Below are 19,608 nucleotides of genomic sequence, written 5' to 3'. Positions count from 1 at the left end.
GATTGTCTTGAATCATGGTATTGTTGAAAAGACCAAGTCCATTTCAATTGATCATAACAAAATCTTGCTGTCACTGTACAAAATTCTGTTGGTTCTTGTCACTTAACTCAGTATCAGTTCACATAAATCTTTTCAGACTTTCCTAAAATAACCCTCCTTATCATTTCTTCAAGAACAATAATATTTATATTACATTCATATTCCATAATGCATTTTGCCAATCCCTAAATGATGTGTATTAACTCAATTTCCACTTAATTGCCATTCCAAAAAGAGCTGCTATAAATAATAAAATGATTCTTAAGGACCTTGCATTCTCTATCCTTTCTAGTCTTAATTAAATTCAATAAGGATTGTTAAAACACCTACTGTATTGGGAGCTGCAATCTCTAAGCTGATTGGCAAAACCCAGCACTGAGATCAAATGTGCACAGCACTCATGCAGGAACAACATTTCCTTCTATCATTCTCATTAGTGGACTACTATTTCCTATATTATTTATAATTGACTTGATTACTGCACTAAATATTATCTAAAAAAAATCTGGTGGCAAGGGGAATTTGGGCAAGTTAACTGGAAATGATTCCACATGCATATTCTGTCCTAATAAAACTAATGTCACTGAGACAAATGATAAAGGAGAGAACACCATGGAAAGCATTGCCACTATGGGAGAGGATCCAAAGATCTAGGAAATAATGGTGTTTACCAATTTAGACTCAGAAAAGATCAGTATGTCTAGGAACCAAAAGATGGTTAAAGTATAACTGGGAATTTCCCTTAATGCCTATGTACACGGTTCCAAGTCAGGGAAATAGAGGAATCGAATAATCCATAGAATTTACAAAGAAGATATAAGTAAACTAAGAAAATTGCCATTTAAAACTGACATTTAACCTTGTATAACATTTACGTTTTCATTATTAACTTCATGTAATGTAATCAATAATTAACACTTAACCATAAAAAATGTACTCAAATATTAAATGCCAAATGTAGTAACATATAAAGGTCAATAAGTCAGACACATGTCTGAAGACTATGTTGACCTAAAGAAAAGTATATGATCATGATATAGTATAAAAATAAAGACTGAAGGAGCTGAGAGAAGTAGGCGCATCACTTACATTAGTTCTTCACTCAAACTACTCCAAGACTCCTGTCTTCATTTGACACTAACCCTATTTCTCCTATTCAGCTCCCTGGACTCCCCACAGGGGCTGGACCCCTGCATTACTGTGTACTGTGCATTGTAGAAAATTCTTGGTAGGTGGGGGTTGTTTTACAAAAACAAACAAAATGGAAATTCTCCTTTCTGAGGCAAAACCCCCAATAACAATGTAACATTTAAACAGGACTCCATCAACCCTCACCTTGACTATCAGGTAAGATCGGGGGATGCTATCTGCCCTAAAATTTTGCATACTCCTGTATTTTCTTTCTTTTATGAAGGAGGCTCTACTGAAATGTCATATACTTCCTGGTTCAACCCATACCTTCATAGAAATTATTTCCTTAACAGATGGCCATTCAGATTTTGGGGTTTATACTGATGTCATAAGCTCAAGCTTTAATCAGCTATGATCATCATTAGGCACAAGTAGCTAGGATCATTGTTTCATTTAACCACTTAACATCAAGTATACATTACAGAAGAACAAGAAGAATGTGTTATAGGAACTCAGATACTTTTTCTTGAAGCAAAATTTTATTGTTTTGCCTTTAACTAAGGTTTCACTTTGGTTTTATTCCAAACACGAGTTTTAAAAAAATATTTTCAGGATCAGCATTTTTGCTTAAGCTAAATAAGAATGAAATCATTGTGAATTCAAGTAAAAAAGCATTTATCAAGATTATGTTAAAATATATAGTTGTAACAATAAATGTATTAGTATAAATACATATTTGTGTTTTATTACCAGTTATTTATTTTAAGCTTATACTTCATTCATATATTAACACAAAATGACAGTCAATGTCTATAACTATGGCCACAATTGGCCCATTGTATATTCTAGAAAGTTATAGTCTTATATCAACTTCTCTGAATATTTTCATTTTTTTTGAATGTAGGTCCTATTGCAGAATGTATGTCTGTCTCTGAGGACCATTTCAATTCAGTATATTCTTGTCACAAAAAGGCTCATCACAAATTAATTGCTTAAGATATACCAGGCACTGTGCTAAAATCTGAGGATACAAAAAGAGGTAAAAGATAGTCCTTGCCAACAAAGAACTCATACCTTAGTGGGAAAACAAAAAAGAAACATGCAATAGGACCTACATTCAAAAACTGCTAACTTGTGCCAGGTCTTACATTGCACTAAAATACTCTTTAAAGAATCCATCCCTTCCATACCTTGATAAAGAACCAGAGCAATATTTTAGTGGAGAAAATAGAAGTGATGGTAGGGGTGGTATTATTTTTTTAAGATGAGATGGACTTTAGAAATAATTTAGTCCAATACTATTATTTCTCAGGTTTGAAAACTCAGTCACTAAAGTTATACAACTACTTAGTGGCAGAGGAAGGCGTAGAATTTGTTATGTAGTGATATTGGACTAATTATTGCTAAGATTAACTTGCCTAATGGGAGTATATGAGTATAAGATTTACAATCCAATTTCATGTAAAAAATATTTCACTCTGATCATTATCAATTAATATTAAAAGTGTTTTACCCAGATTTGTACAAGCTAATGAAACTTATAGAGATTTTCTCCCTACTTCATTATATCATTAAAATCAGTTTTGTGAAATTACCTTACCTTTCCTCAGTGCTCATTTATTTTCTTTGTTGTGGTAAAAGCATATAGAAGCATATAGCTAGTGATTGGAAGACATAGCAATTAAGACAAAATGTGTGGGGCAGGGAAGTAGTTGGCAAAATCTCTTCTTGAATAATATTTTTCTTATTATAAACTTAGTAACCACCAGCAAAAACATTCAAATAAATAAACAAAAATATAAAATGAGGTCATACCAAAAATCATAAGCTATAAAATATATATAATTTGCTTTTTAAATGTGTATTTTAGTGATAAAAAGATAATTACATGATTTTGTTTGCTTCCATATCTGCTTATAATTGGCCTTTCTATTTTTAAATTTTTATTCCCTCATTATTTTTATTTAGTCATAGTAACATACATAAACAGAAAGAGAGGGAAGGCTATCTATGTCAACTTAATGTTAGGGGATGCCTGAGATTTTTAAAAAATTGTTTCTCTGATCATTGGTATTCCAACAGTTTTCTATTTAACAAATGACAAGAACTGTTTTCAATCAAGATCATTCTGTAATATTTTTGTACTGTGTCAATCGTTGAAGAGTCCTTACTTATACAAAATTGAATCAGTCCTCCTAGATTTCATATACCAGATTTTTGTTAGTTATATTTACTTAAAAGAATTTCCCCTAATCTGTTTCTTTCCCTTTTGTTTTGCAAGTATTTCTATATGTTATCATTTTTTTTTAATATTTTCAGTCTATATATTTATCTTCTTTAATGTCTTCCATTTGTTCAATAGGTAAGATTTTTCCTTCTCTCAGCATATATAAGTTAGTTTCCAAAATATGTCTCTGGCATTGAGGCAATGAATATTTTTCCAGGTATTTTTTCTAGTTAAGTTGAACTATGCTTGAGATTTGTTGAACATCCTAAATTGTATTTTTAATTATTTGGGTTTCCATAACTTCCAAAGTAATTCCCGTATGGTTTGCTCTTCATTATTAATTACATATGTATTCAGTGTAAAATTTCTTCCATATGCTTTTAAATTCATTTGCATTTGACTCATCAAAAAGAGGTTTAAGAACTTTGATTTCTAGAAAAACTTTTTCTAACTCAAAAAGTGCCTTCTCTGTATTTCATTTTAAGGTTCCTTCCCCAAATCCCTACTCCAAGACATGGGAAATTGAATTGAGAGAAATACTGCAAAAGGTGATTCAAGGTAAGTTAAAAATCAAAAATTTGGAAAATTTTCACTATAGTTTTTCTTTTTTGCATCATTAACATGTATAAAACATTTTAGGAATGCTTATGAATTATTTTATTCAAAATGTGTTTTCATATGCTTTGATGATAATCTACAGGGAATGCAAATTAAAAACTTATGCTAATGGAATGCAACTATAGAGCACAGGAAGGATATTGCTCATAAACAAATATGAGTGGCCATGTCTGCCTTTTCCTAATTTCCATTTTCTGGCCAAATATAGTTTGACTCAGACTTTGTACTAATGAATGGAAACATTGCCAAGTGAAATGAACCAAGGAAAAAAGAAACACATCCCAGTGTTAAGGTCAGGATACAACTTCTTTCCCGTCATTTTTTGGATCAGAGAACTTACTCAGCATATGTATTGATTGTGTCTGTGAATCAAAGTGAACCTTACTTAAAATGAATGGATGTATTTTTCCAATGTAATGAGCCTCTGTGTTTATAGGTACATGTTCAAGGTGTGACTACAAGGCAAGGGAGATTTTATTTTCACCTTGGTATACAGTTGATTAGTTCAAATAAAATTTGGAATATAGAAAAGGGCAACAGGACCAGTAGACTTGCATGTATAGTGCTTTTTTTTTTTTTTTTTTTTTTTTTGATGAGGCAATTGGTGTTGTGATTTGCTTACGGTCACACATCTAAATGTATAGTGCTTTTTTTATTATGAATTATGCATTTGTGGTCTTTTTTTTTAAAACTAGTTCATATGTTTGACTTTTACTCTACAATCAAGGAAACTAGAAATAATATGGTAAAACAGACACTGTTTCTTTCTGGTGTCTCTCCCACATTTTTCTATATGTTAAAGAATTGCTTATGAAAAGAAAATCACTTACATTCCCAAAGTATATGTTTTGGATACATGTTTATTAACTTAGGATTTTGAAATCTTCCTCAAATGATGACTATGGTTCAAATGCATTTGCTGTAATGCTTATTTTTCTTAGAATATATTCTAACATCAATGATCTAAATTTTGTTACTGATGAAGACAAACATTCTGGAGGGCAAAGCATCAGCTGACAGAAATTATTTAACTCAGTTTCAGGAATGGAATTTGGAATAAAGCAAGAAATATGCCAGCTAAGCTTCAATTTAATCAAATGTTTCAGAGATAAATTGTTTTCATTAATGAATTTTCTGGTAACCTGAAAGGTAGATAGCATCTAAATTTTAGTCCTTATTGTCAATGTTTATCAAAAGTATTACTTTACTTTCATACATTAATAAGGATGAATCAACAACTTGTTCTCTTTAACATTTTTAGGGACTTCCGGCCAAGATGGCGGGGACTTCCGGCCAAGATGGCGGCGTGGAGGCAGACAGCTGCTTGAGCTCCTCGTTTTCTCTCAGAACTTACTTCATGACAAGCCTCTGACTTAATGCTTGACCCAGAAAGAAATCCACAAATTATCACCGAGAGAAGACATCCTTGAAAGTCGCCAGAAAAGGTCTGTGTTTGTTCGGAGGAGGGTCAATCAGACTGGGTGCAGACTGAGGGCAGACAGCCAGAGCAAGACAGGCAGCTCACACAGCTCAGACCAGAGGGGGAGGGGTGTGATTTCTGCCATTTCTGTGAAAGGGCTTTTGTCCCAGTGTGGATGCTCCGTCTTGGCAGCAAGCCAGGAGCGGTGGAGAGGGTGTAAACACCGGAGGTGAAGATTAAAACCCCAGAAAGCCAGCGTCTCTCAGAGCCCGGCCACCCCCAACCCCCACCTGGACTGACTCGGTGCGTTCTCAGAGCCTCAGAGCGCAGACTCAGTACAGTCATTGCTGTTCTGTTAGTGGCTCTCTGCTGCCCTACCCCCAGTCTGTAGAGGAAGCCCATTAATAACATCCAGCCCTATCCCCCGCAAAACAGACCAATTGTTTCTCTTGTCAGTTTGTTTTCTTTGATTCCTACTCTGACAAAATGAACAAAAAATTCAAAAGGGCTCTAACCATTGACAGCTTCTGTGTGGAGAGGGAGCAGACCTCAAATGCTGAGGAGACTAGGAACAGACTGTCCCCAGATGTATCCCCTGGGAGGGATATAAGCTGCTCCTCAATACAAAAGAACCTCATAGAGGAAATCAAAAAGGCTCTCACAAGAGAGCTGGAAGAGAAATGGGAAAAGGAAAGGGAAGCTTGGCAAGAGAGCCTGGAGAAGTCATCCCATGCATTCAAAGACAGAGTGGATAAAGAAATCAAATCATTGAGAAACAAGATTAGTGAGCTGGAAAAGGTAAACAACTCCAAGGAAAACAGGATTAGTGAGCTGGAAAAGGTAAACAACTCCAAGGAAAACAGGATTAGAGAGCTGGAAAAAGAAATCAGCTCTCTAAAAAATAAAATGGATAAAATGGAAAAAAATTCCATAGAAGATAAAAACTCAATTGGACAATTACAAAGAGATATAAAAAAAGTGAGTGAAGAAAATACATCATTGAAAATTAGACTGGAACAAGTAGAAATGAATGACTCAAGGAGAAACCAAGAGGGAGTCAAGCAAAACCAGAGAAATGAAACAATTGAAAAGACTGTCAAGTACCTTACCAGAAAGACAACAGACCTGGAAAACAGATCCAGGAGAGACAATTTGAGAATAATCGGACTCCCTGAAAAATGGGAGGAAAAAAAGAGCTTGGACACCATTTTCGAGGAAATGATCAAAGAGAACTGCCCAGACGTTTTGGAAACAGAGGGTAAAATAGACATTGAGAAAATTCATCGATCACCTACTGAAAGGGACCCTAAAATCAAAACGCCAAGAAATATAGTGGCCAAGTTCAAGAACCATCAGACAAAGGAAAAGATATTGGAAGCTGCTAGAAAAAAACAATTCAGATATAGAGGATCCACAATAAGGATAACACAGGATTTAGCAGCGTCCACATTAAAAGAACGCAGGGCCTGGAACATGATATTCCGAAAGGCTAAGGAACTTGGTATGCAGCCAAGAATAACTTACCCAGCAAGAATGACCATCGTTTTCCAGGGAAGAAGATGGACATTTAACGAAATAAATGAATTCCATCTCTTTTTGATGAAAAAACCAGACCTACATAAAAGGTTTGATCTTCAAATACAGAACTCAAGAGACTTCTAAAAAAGGTAAAAAGAAATCTTGAGAACTATACTTCTGTCAAAAAAATATGTAAAGAACATATGTACAATTTGTCTTAGAAACTAGAGGTGGAAAGGAGATTATATCATAAAAAAGTATAAAGTGGTGGTACTACATCTCATGAAGAGGCAAAGGTAACCTATTATATCTGAGAGAAAGAAAGGAGGGAGGTGAACAAAGCGTGTATCAATAGACATATTCGATTTATGGTGAAACTTCTTCCACTTCATTGAAAAGTGAAAGGGAAGGAGTAAGCTAAGGGGAAGGGAATACAGTAATTTCGAGGAAAAGGGGTAAAATAAGGGGAGGATCTTTAAGGTGGGGGAGGGATCCTAAAAAGGGAGGGCTGTGAAAAGCAAGTGGGGTTTACCAGTTTAATACTGGATAGGAGGGTAAAAGGGAAGGAAAGGGGAAAAGCATAAGCAGGGGTTAATAGGATGGCAAGCAATATAGAATTAGTCCTTCTAACCATAAATGTGAATGGGGCAAACTGCCTCATAAAGAGGAAGCAGTTAGCAGACTGGATTAAAAGTCAGAATCCTACTATATGTTGTTTACAGGAAACACACCTGAAACAGGATGAGACATTCAAACTAAAAGTAAAAGGGTGGAGCAGAATCTATTATGCTTCAGGCAAAACCAAAAAAGCAGGAGTAGCCATCCTCATATCAGATCAAGCAAAAACAAAAATTGATCTAATTAAAAGAGATAAGGACTGGCATTATATCCTGCTAAAGGGAAGCATCAATAGTGAAGCAGTATCAATATTAAACATGTATGCATCAAGTGGTGCAGCATCTAAATTCTTAAAAGAGAAATTAAGAGAGCTGCAAGAGGAAATAGATAGCAAAACTATAATAGCGGGAGATCTCAACCTTGCACTATCAGAATTAGATAAATCAAACCACAAAATAAATAAGAAAGAAGTCAAAGAGGTAAATAGAATACTAGAAAAGTTTGATATGATAGATCTTTGGCGAAAGCTAAATGGAGACAGAAAGGAATATACTTTCTTCTCAGCAGTTCATGGAACCTATACAAAAATTGATCATATACTAGGGCATAAAAACCTCAAAATCAAATGCAGTAAGGCAGAAATAGTAAATGCATCCTTTTCAGACCATAATGCAATCAAAATAACATTTAATAAAAAGCCAGGGGAAAATAGAGCAAAAAATAATTGGAAACTAAATAATCTTATACTAAAGAATGATTGGGTAAAACAGCAAATCATAGACATAATTAATAACTTCACCCAAGAAAATGACAATAATGAGACATCATACCAAAATGTGTGGGATACAGCCAAAGCAGTAATTAGGGGAAGTTTTATATCTCTACAGGCCTACTTGCATAAAATAGAGAAAGAGAGGGCCAATGAATTTGGCTTACAACTAAAATTGCTAGAAAAGGAACAAATTAAAAACCCCTAGACAAACACAAAACTTGAAATTCAAAAAATAAAAGGTGAGATTAATAAAATTGAAAGTAAAAAAACTATTGAATTAATTAATAAAACTAAGAGTTGGTTTTATGAAAAAACCAACAAAATAGACAAACCCTTAGTAAACCTGATTAAAAAAAGGAAAGAGAAAAAGCAAATTGATAGTCTTGAAAATGAAAAGGGTGAACTCACCACTAATGAAGAGGAAATTAGAACAATAGTTAGGAGCTACTTTGCTCAACTTTATGCCGATAAATTCGATAACTTAAATGAAATGGAAGAATACCTTCAAAAATATAGCTTGCCCAGATTAACAGAGGAAGAAGTAAGTAGTCTAAATAGTCCCATCTCAGAAAAAGAAATAGACCAAGCTATTAACCAACTTCCTAAGAAAAAGTCCCCAGGACCAGATGGATTTACAGGTGAATTCTACCAAACATTTAAAGAACAACTAACTCCAATGCTATGTAAACTATTTGAAAAAATAGGGATTGAAGGAGTCCTACCAAATTCCTTCTATGACACAGACATGGTACTGATACCTAAACCAGGTAGATCGAAAACTGAGAAAGAAAACTATAGACCAATTTCCTTAATGAATATTGATGCTAAAATCTTAAATAAGATATTAGCAAATAGACTTCAGAAAATCATCCCCAGGATAATACACTATGACCAAGTGGGATTTATACCAGGAATGCAGGGCTGGTTTAATATTAGGAAAACTATTAGTATAATTGACCATATTAATAATCAAATTAATAAAAACCATATGATCATCTCAATAGATGCAGAAAAGGCATTTGATAAAATCCAACATCCATTCCTACTAAAAACGCTTGAGAGTATAGGAATAAATGGACTATTCCTTAAAATAATAAGGAGCATATATTTAAAACCTTCAGTAAACATCATATGTAATGGTGATAAACTAGAACCTTTCCCTGTAAGATCAGGAGTGAAACAAGGTTGCCCACTATCACCATTACTATTCAATATAGTACTAGAAACTCTAGCCTTGGCAATAAGAGCCGAGAAAGAGATCCAAGGAATTAGAGTAGGAAATGAAGAAATCAAATTGTCACTTTTCGCAGATGACATGATGGTATACTTAGAGAACCCCAAAGACTCTGCTAAAAAGCTATTAGAAATAATTCAGAATTTTAGCAAAGTCGCAGGATACAAAATAAATCCACATAAATCCTCAGGATTTTTATACATTACCAACACAATCCAACAACAAGAGATACAAAGAGAAATTCCATTTAAAATAACAGTCGATAGTATCAAATATTTGGGAATATATCTACCAAAGGAGAGTCAGGAATTATATGAGCAAAATTACAAAACACTTGCCACAAAAATAAAGTCAGATTTAAATAATTGGAAAGACATTCAGTGTTCTTGGATAGGCCGAGCGAATATAATAAAGATGACAATACTCCCCAAACTAATCTATTTATTTAGTGCTATACCAATCAGACTCCCAAGAAACTATTTTAATGACCTAGAAAAAATAACAACAAAATTCATATGGAAGAATAAAAGGTCGAGAATTGCAAGGGAACTAATGAAAAAAAGTCAGAGGAAGGTGGTCTAAGTGTACCTGATTTAAAGCTATATTATAAAGCAACAGTCACCAAAACCATTTGGTATTGGCTAAGAAATAGACTAGTTGATCAGTGGCATAAATTATGTTCACAGGGCAAGATAGTGAATAAAAATAGCAATCTAATCTTTGATAAACCCAAAGATCCCAAATTTTGGGATAAGAATTCATTATTTGACAAAAACTGCTGGGAAAACTGGAAATTAGTATGGCAGAAACTAGGCATGGACCCACATTTAACACCACATACTAAGATTAGATCAAAATGGGTCCAAGATTTAGGCATAAAGAACGAAATCATAAATAAATTGGAGGAACATGGGATGGTTTACCTCTCAGACTTGTGGAGGAGGAAGGAGTTTGTGTCCAAGGGAGAACTAGAGACCATTATTGATCACAAAAGAGAACATTTTGATTACACCAAATTAAAAAGTTTCTGCACAAACAAAACTAATGCAAACAAGATTAGAAGGGAAGTAACAAATTGGGAAAAAATTTTTACAGTTAAAGGTTCTGATAAAGGCCTCATCTCCAAAATATTCAGAGAATTGACTTTAATTTATAAGAAATCAAGCCATTCTCCAATTGATAAATGGTCAAAGGATATGAACAGACAATTTTCAGATGATGAAATTAAAACTATTTCCACTCATATGAAAGAGTGTTCCAAATCACTATTGATCAGAGAAATGCAAATTAAGACAACTCTGAGGTATCATTACACACCTGTCAGATTGGCTAAGATGACAGGAACAAATAACGATGAATGTTGGAGGGGCTGTGGGAAAACTGGGACACTGATGCATTGTTGGTGGAGTTGTGAAAAAATCCAACCATTCTGGAGAGCAATCTGGAATTATGCCCAAAAAGTTATCAAAATGTGCATACCCTTTGACCCAGCCATACTACTACTGGGCTTATACCCCAAGGAACTACTAGAGAAGGGAAAGGGTCCTGTATGTGCCAAAATGTTTGTGGCAGCCCTTTTCATAGTGGCAAGAAGCTGGAAGATGAATGGATGTCCATCAATTGGAGAATGGTTGGGTAAACTATGGTATATGAATGTTATGGAATATTATTGTTCTATAAGAAATGACCAACAGGAGAAATACAGAGAGGCTTGGAGAGACTTACATCAAGTGATGCTGAGTGAAACGAGCAGAACCAGAAGATCATTATACACTTCAACAATGATACTGTATGAGGATGTATGCTGATGGAAGTGGATTTCTTCAACATAGAGAAGAGCTAATCCAATTCCAATTGATTAATGATGGACAGAACCAGCTACATCCAGAAAAGGAACACTGGGAAATGAATGTAAACTGTTATTTTTACCTTCTGAATCCAATTCTTCCTGTGCAACAAAAAATTCGGTTCTACACACATATATTGTATCTAAATTATACTGTAATATATTTAACATATATAAGACTGCTTGCCATCTGGGGGAGGGGGTTGGGGGAGGAAGGGAAAAAATCTGAATAGAAATAAGTGCAAGGGATAATGTTGTAAAAAATTACCCATGCATATGTACTGTCAAAAATGTTATAATTATAAAACAAAATAAAAAATTAAAAAAAAAAAAACATTTTTGGGTAAAGCCCTGATGTAAGCTTGTTTTCTACTTGTTTACCCCCTCCCCCCCCTTTTTTTTCTTCTAAAATTGGAGCAGAAATAATAATTCTGGTCAAGCAAACAACCAATTAGTTTTTATTGTCAGGCACTTTGCTGGAGGTTGCTATCCTCCATTTTGAAGAGGACCAAAATGACATGACTATGTTAGAGTTAAGTTACAGTGTGTCCAACTGTGGCTGATAGACTAATATGAGCTTAGACTATTCTGTCATAAGCTGAATACAAACAGTCCATGTGAACATTTAGGATGTTTCTAACTTTGTTCATCTCACATTTCTTGTGGGCTAATTCAATTCTGCTTTGGTCACTGTGCATAGCACCTTCTCTCATGTGGGCACAACATGCTGGGTGGTCCTGTGCACTTTGCTAGTTATTGGAAACAGGAAGTATTCAAAATAAAAGAGTCCTTACCCTCAAGGAGATTGCAATCTAGGGGAGAGATATGTCCTTAAATAAATAATTGTACATTAAATAAATAAACAAATACAAGATAAGGAATGGGTATAGGAAATTATATCATGTGGGTGGAATATCAGGAAAGCCAACATAGTTGTTTTGAAGAGTACATGAAAAGTAGTAATATATTATAAAGCTAGATGAAGTCAAGTTGCAGAGTGTTTTAAATGTCAAACAGAGGTTTGTATTTTTTTCCCTGGGGGGAATAGAGAAGCAATGGAATTTATCAAATAGAGAAGTGATGTATTCATATCTGTGACTTAGGAATATCAGTTTGACCTAGGTGTGTATAAAGGGCTAAGAAAAAAAATTGAGGCAGAAATATCAATTAGGAAATCCTTACTAGAATCCAGACAGGAAATGATGAGTGTTTGAATTAGGGCAGTGTCTCTAAGAATGAAGAGAAAGGAACAGATGTGGAAATAGGGTCAGAAACATTTGGCAGTTCATTGGATATATGAAATAAGGGAAAATAAGGAACTGAGAATGACTATAAGGTTGAGAACCTGGGTAACTGGAAGGATGGTGACATCCTAAATGGAAATATGAAAATTTAAGTTTTAGAAAAATCTAAATATGTTTGTTTTGAACCACTTTTTTCAAAATGCCTATAGAACATGCTTTTTAAAAATGTCCAATAAGCAGTTAGTAATATAAGTTCAGGAGAGAAATTAGGGCTTGATACTCAAATATGGCGTTATGTAGTCATCTGAAAGTTATACTTAGTTAGATTCCATATAAACAAGGTTCTACTTACATGTAATTTTGGTGATAGGTGGCACAGTTTATAGAGTATTGGACCTAGAGTCAGAAAATAGCTGCATGATACTAGGCAAGTCATTCAACCTTATTTGCCTTAGGTTCCTAACCTTAAAAAACAAGCTTAAGAAAGACATGGCAAACTACTTTAGAATCTTGGCAAGGGCAAGTCACAAAAAATTGGGCATGACTAAAAATATCTGAAAAAAAACACTCTACAAAATCTTAGTATTAGTATTAGAGGAAGGAGATTATTTAAATAACTTCTTAGGACCTAAAAATGAATTTCTAATCATACAAAGTACCTGACATGTATAGTATATCCATGTACAAATCAATGCCATTAATTTCATGCTTTTCTTTCTATGAAGATCAATTTATTCATGTATGTGATTTACAAGTCCAAACTCAGTGCTGAGTTTTAACTTAAGACTCTCAAAATAAGGTACTTCCAAAAATTGATGATATAAAACAATGGTCTTTAAAAATCTGACACTATTTGCTTGAAATTCTGTCTGGATTTGGCTGTAATGTGATGGGGATTTACAATCATTGGAAATCTTTAGAAGCTTTTAGGAAGTTTTTCTCCCCTAAAATACTAGTGACTTTTTATCATTTTGATATTGAAAAATGATTTTGATTTATTTTTAATATTCAAAATGTTTTTATTTTGGATATTATTATATTTCTCCCCTAGTTACATGTCAAAAAAGACCTTAGCATTTGTTTTTATAAGACTTTGAGTTCCAAAAATTTTTCCCTCCCTTTCCTCTCCTGAAGATGGTAAGAAATTTGATGCAATTTGTACATGTGCTCTCATATAAAATATGTTTACATATTAGTCACAATTGTGAAAGAAGAAAGTTAAGAAGGAAAAAAAAAACTTGAGAAACATTAAAGTAAGTGAGAAAAAATATCCTTTGATCTGGATTCTGAGTCCAACAGTTCTTTATTTAGTTATGTATAATATTTTCCTTTATGAGTACTTTGTATTTGCCTTGGCTCATTGTGCTGAGAAGAGCTGGATCAATCATAATTGAACATCATACAATTTTTCTGATATTATGTACAATGTTTACTTGGTTCTGCTTATTTCATTCTACATTAGTTCATACAGTTCTCTCAGTTTTTTTCTGAAATCTGTCTCCAAGATGATGGAGAGGAGACATCTTTTTTTGAGGTCTCCCCATGACCCTCACATTAACAGTAAAATCAACTTCTGAACTGGCCTTGGAGTAACAGAATCCATGAATATTGAGAGTGTAAAAAATTACCAGCAGAAGATAATTTTGAAGATCTATAGAAAAGGTCTTAGAGGCATAGAGGGAAAAGGTCCAATTCAGGCATGTCAAGTAGAGAACCCAAGTACAGGAAGGTCACAGTCCCAGGTGGTGTGGGCTCCACATGCTGGAGAATCTGCCAGGAGCAGTCTATAGAAGTGTTGGCTATTCTGACTTTGTTGCAAGGGAGTAGGCTAGTAGACTAGTTATGGCAAATAGTGAACTCTCAATGCCAGAATTTCATGGGAACTATAGCCCACACTGCACTGGAAGTCAGTCAGCACTGATCCATTGCAGCCACTGCCACTTGTATAGGAAATTTGGAGAATCCCTTGCTCTAAAAGCAGACTTCAACTTTAAAAAGTGAGCAATAAAATCAAAAAGAATTCTGACCATATATAATTTTTATGGAAAAAGAGGAAAATAGATTTTAAACCCTGAGGACATTAAAAGGATGAAGTTCCATCATTATACACTTCAACAACAATACTATATGATGATCCATTCTGAGGGACATGGCTCCCTTCAACAATGAGGGGAAACAAATCAGTTCCAATCATTCAATAATGAAGAGAACCGGCTACAGCCAATGAAAGAACTATGGAAAATGAGTATGGACCACAACATAGCATTTCCACTCCTGTTTTTGTCCACTTGCATTTTTGTTTTCATTGTCAGATTATTTTTACCTTATTTCTAAGTCTGATTTTTCTTGTCCAGCAAAATAACTGCATGGATATGTATACATATATTGTATTTAACATATACATTAACATATTTCACATGCATTGGTCTACCTGACATCTAGGGGAGGGAGTGGGGGGAAGGAGGGGAAAAAGTTGGAATAGAAAATTTTGCAAGGGTCAATGCTGAAAAATTACTTATTCTTGTAAATAAAAACTATATTATTATTATTAAGCACCAAAGGGTTATATGAATTGGTCCCCATCTCACAAGGCTCTCTTGGAAGAATTCAAAAAGGATCTCAAAAGAAAGCAAGAAGAAAAATGAGGAAAGAAAATGAGAATTTTGCAAGAGAGTTTGGAAAAGGAGACACAGAAATTATCTGAAGAAAACTCCATATAAAATAGATTCAGTGAAATGGAAAAAGCATATAAATCCTTACAAAACAGGTTAGACAAAATGGAAAAAGAAAACAACTTCTTCAAAAACAGAATTTATGAAATGAAAAAAAAAATCCAGTGAACAAAACAATTCATGTAAAAATTCAACTGGCCAAATACAAAATGAGCTAAAAAACCTGAAAAAATAATTCACTAAAAATTATACTTGAACCACTGGAAAGGAGTGACTCAATGAGACATCAAAAATCAGTCAAAACTAAAAAAATTGAAAAAAAAATTGAAGAAAATATAAAATAACTCATTGGAAAAACAATTGAATTTGAAAATTGATATAGGAGAGAAAATCTAAGGATTATTCAACTTCCAGAAAACCATGATGAAAAAAAGAGCCTAGACATCATCTTTCAGGAAATCATCAAGGAAAATTGCCCTGATGTTCTAGAACCAGAAGGTAAAATATCCATGGAAAGAATTCACTTATCACCTCCTGAAAGAGATCCCAAAATGAAAACTCCAAGGAATATCATAGCTAAATTTCAGAATTAATGGATCAAAGAAAAAATATTGCAAGCAGCCAGAAAGGAACAATTCAAACATTAAAGATCCACAATCAGCATTACCCATGACCTAGCAGCTTCCATATTAAAGGATTAAAGAGCCTGGTACCTGATATTCTGAACTGCAAAGGAACTTGTGTTGCAGCCAAGAATCAAAGATCCAGCTAAATTGAGCATTATTTTTCAAGGAAGAAGATGGACATCCAATGATACAGGTGAATTTTACTTATTGATGGTGAAAAGTGGAACAAAAAAAAATTATCTGCAAATACAGAGCTCAAGAGAAGTATAAAAAGATAAACAAGAATGAACTTTGTGATGAATGAACTCTATGTCTCTGTGATGGGTATACTCAGGGATTGTGGGTATAATTTGATTTTATTGTGATAACATGAAAAATAAACGAGGTGGAAAGGAGGTACTGGGAAAAGATGAAAATGGAGGTAAAATGAGGGAAATTACTTGTCATAAAGAGGCAAAGAAGACTTATTATAATTGAGGGAAAGAAGGGAAGGGGATGAACATTGTATGGATTTTATTCTCATCAGATTTGGCTCAAAGTGAGAATATCAGTTATATTTGGTTTCACATAGAAACATGTCTTTCCTTTTAGGGAAGTGTGAGGGAAAAGGGGAAACAAAAAGTAGAGGATAATAGAAGGAAAAATAGAAGTAGTAGGGGGAGGGGCTGAAAAGGGAAGGGCTACTTGAGGGATTTGGTGGTCAGAAGCAAAATACTGCAGAGGAGGAAAAGAGGGAAAGGAAAGAGAAAAACATAACTTGGGGTAAATAAGATTTTGAGAAATATGTAATTCATCATTTTAACTGTGAATGTGAATGCGATGAATTCTCCCATAAAATGAAAGCAGATAGCAGACTGGATTAATCTTATAATATATTATTTACAAGAAACATATTTAAAGCAGAGTGATATATACAGAGTAAAATTAAAAGGCTGGATAAGAATCTATTATGCTTCAGGTGATGTAAAACAAAACAAAACAAAACAAAACAAAACAAAACAGTGGTGGTAATCTTTATAGTTTTCCTAATATTGAATCAATTCTATATTTCTGGTATAAAGCCAACTTGGTCATATATGTAATCTTTGTGTTATTTTGTTCTGTCCTCTTTGCTAATATTGAACAGAATTACACAAATGCTCATTAGAAATATTGATCTTGAATGTTGGAGGGGATGTGGGAAAACTGGGACACTAATACATTGTTGGTGGAGTTTTGAAAGAATCCAACCATTCTGGAGAGCAATTTGGAACTATGCCCCAAAAGTTATCAAACTGTGCATACCCTTTGATCCAGCATTGCTGCTATTCGGCTTATATCCCAAAGAAATACTGAGGAGGGGAAAGGGACCTGTATGTGCCAAAATGTTTGTGGCATCTCTTTTCATAGTGTCTAGAAACTGGAAGATGAATGGATGTCCATCAATTGGAGAATGGTTGGGTAAATTATGGTATATGAAGGTTATGGAATATTATTGCTCTGTAAGAAATGACCAGCAGGAGGAATACAGAAAGGCTTGGAGAGACTTGCATGAACTGATGCTGAGTGAAATGAGCAGAATCAGAAGATCGCTGTACACTTCAACAACAATACTGTATGAAGATATATTCTGATGGAAGTGGATATCTTCAACATAAAGAAGATCCAACTCACTTCCAGTTGATCAATGATGGACAGAAACAACTACACCCAGAAAAGGAACACTGGGAATTGAATGTAAAATATTAGCACTACTGTCTATCTACCCAGGTTACTTATATCTTCAGAATCTAATACTTAATGTGCAACAAAAAATGGTATTTACACACATATATTGTATCTAGGTTATATTATCAAAGGATATGAACAGACAATTTTCAGATGATGAAATTAAAACTATTTCCACTCATATGAAAGAGTGTTCCAAATCACTATTGATCAGAGAAATGCAAATTAAGACAAATCTGAGGTATCATTACACACCTGTCAGATTGGCTAAGATGACAGGAACAAATAATGATGAATGTTTGAGGGGCTGTGGGAAAACTGGGACACTGATGCATTGTTGGTGGAGTTGTGAAAGAATCCAGCCATTCTGGAGAGCAATCTGGAATTATGCCCAAAAAAGTTATCAAAATGTGCATACCCTTTGACCCAGCCATACTACTACTGGGCTTATACCCCAAGGAACTACTAAAGAAGGGAAAGGGACCTGTATGTGCCAAAATGTTTGTGGAAGCCCTTTTCATAGTGGCTAGAAGCTGGAAGATGAATGGATGTCCATCAATTGGAGAATGGTTGGGTAAACTATGGTATATGAATGTTATGGAATATTATTGTTCTATAAGAAATGACCAACAGGAGAAATACAGAGAGGCTTGGAGAGACTTACATCAACTGATGCTAAGTGAAACGAGCAGAACCAGAAGATCATTATACACTTCAACAATGATACTGTACAAGGATGTATGCTGATGGAAGTGGATATCTTCAACATAGAGAAGAGCTAATCCAATTCCAATTGATTAATGATGGACAGAACCAGCTACATCCAGAAAAGGAACACTGGGAAATGAATGTAAACTGTTATTTTTACCTTCTGAATCCAATTCTTCCTGTGCAACAAAAAATTCGGTTCTACACACATATATTGTATCTAGAATATACTGTAATATATTTAACATATATAAGACTGCTTGCCATCTGGGGGAGGGGGTTGGGAGAGGAAGGGAAAAAATCTGAATAGAAGTAAGTGCAAGGGATAATGTTGTAAAAAATTACCCATGCATATGTACTGTCAAAAAATGTTATAATTATAAAATAAAATTAAAATTAAAAAAAAGGTTATATTGTAACACACGCAAAATGTATGGGATTTCCTGTCATCAAGGGGAGGGATTAGATAATGTGGAAAAATGAATACAAGGGATAATGTTATTAAAAAAATTACTCATGCATATATACTGTCAAAACATTTATAAATAAAATTAAAAAAAGAAATATTGATCTTTAAATCAAGCCATTCTCCAATTGATAAATGGTCAAAGGATATGAATAGAAAATTTTTAGATGATGAAATTGAAACTATTTCCACTCATATGAAAGAGTGTTCCAAATCACTATTGATCAGAGAAATGCAAATTAAGACAACTCTGAGATATCACTACACACCTGTCAGATTGGCTAAGATGACAGGAAAAAATAATGATGAATGTTGGAGGGGATGTGGGAAAAAATTACTCATGCATATATACTGTCAAAACATTTATAAATAAAATTAAAAAAAAAGAAATATTGATCTTTAAATCAAGCCATTCTCCAATTGATGAATGGTCAAAGGATATGAATAGAAAATTTTTAGATGATGAAATTGAAACTATTTCCACTCATATGAAAGAGTGTTCCAAATCACTATTGATCAGAGAAATGCAAATTAAGACAACTCTGAGATATCACTACACACCTGTCAGATTGGCTAAGATGACAGGAAAAAATAATGATGAATGTTGGAGGGGATGTGGGACACTGATACATTGTTGGTGGAGCTGTGAAAGAATCCAATCATTCTGGAGAGCAAAATGGAATTATGCCCCAAAAGTTATCAAACTGTGCATAGCCTTTGATCCAGCAGTGTTTCTATTGGGCTCATATCCCAAATAAATAC

At 34.1% G+C, this 19,608-nt stretch overlaps 1 protein-coding gene across 1 annotated transcript in view; it reads left to right on the top strand.

Annotated features, from left to right (window-relative positions):
- The first annotated feature begins 3,880 nt into the window (after positions 1–3,880).
- Positions 3,881–19,608, top strand: part of LOC141551050 (uncharacterized) — a 66,151-nt gene continuing 50,423 nt past the window's right edge. The window contains exons 1-2 of the mRNA XM_074282310.1: positions 3,881–3,955; positions 5,277–6,936. Of these exons, the coding sequence (XP_074138411.1) occupies positions 5,922–6,936 (1,015 nt within the window). The 5' untranslated portion in view covers positions 3,881–3,955; positions 5,277–5,921. The remainder of the gene's footprint in view (positions 3,956–5,276; positions 6,937–19,608) is intronic.

This window comes from Sminthopsis crassicaudata, chromosome 1, assembly GCF_048593235.1.
Source record: "Sminthopsis crassicaudata isolate SCR6 chromosome 1, ASM4859323v1, whole genome shotgun sequence".
Lineage (NCBI taxonomy): Eukaryota > Metazoa > Chordata > Mammalia > Dasyuromorphia > Dasyuridae > Sminthopsis > Sminthopsis crassicaudata.
This window is presented reverse-complemented; position numbering and strand designations above follow the sequence as displayed.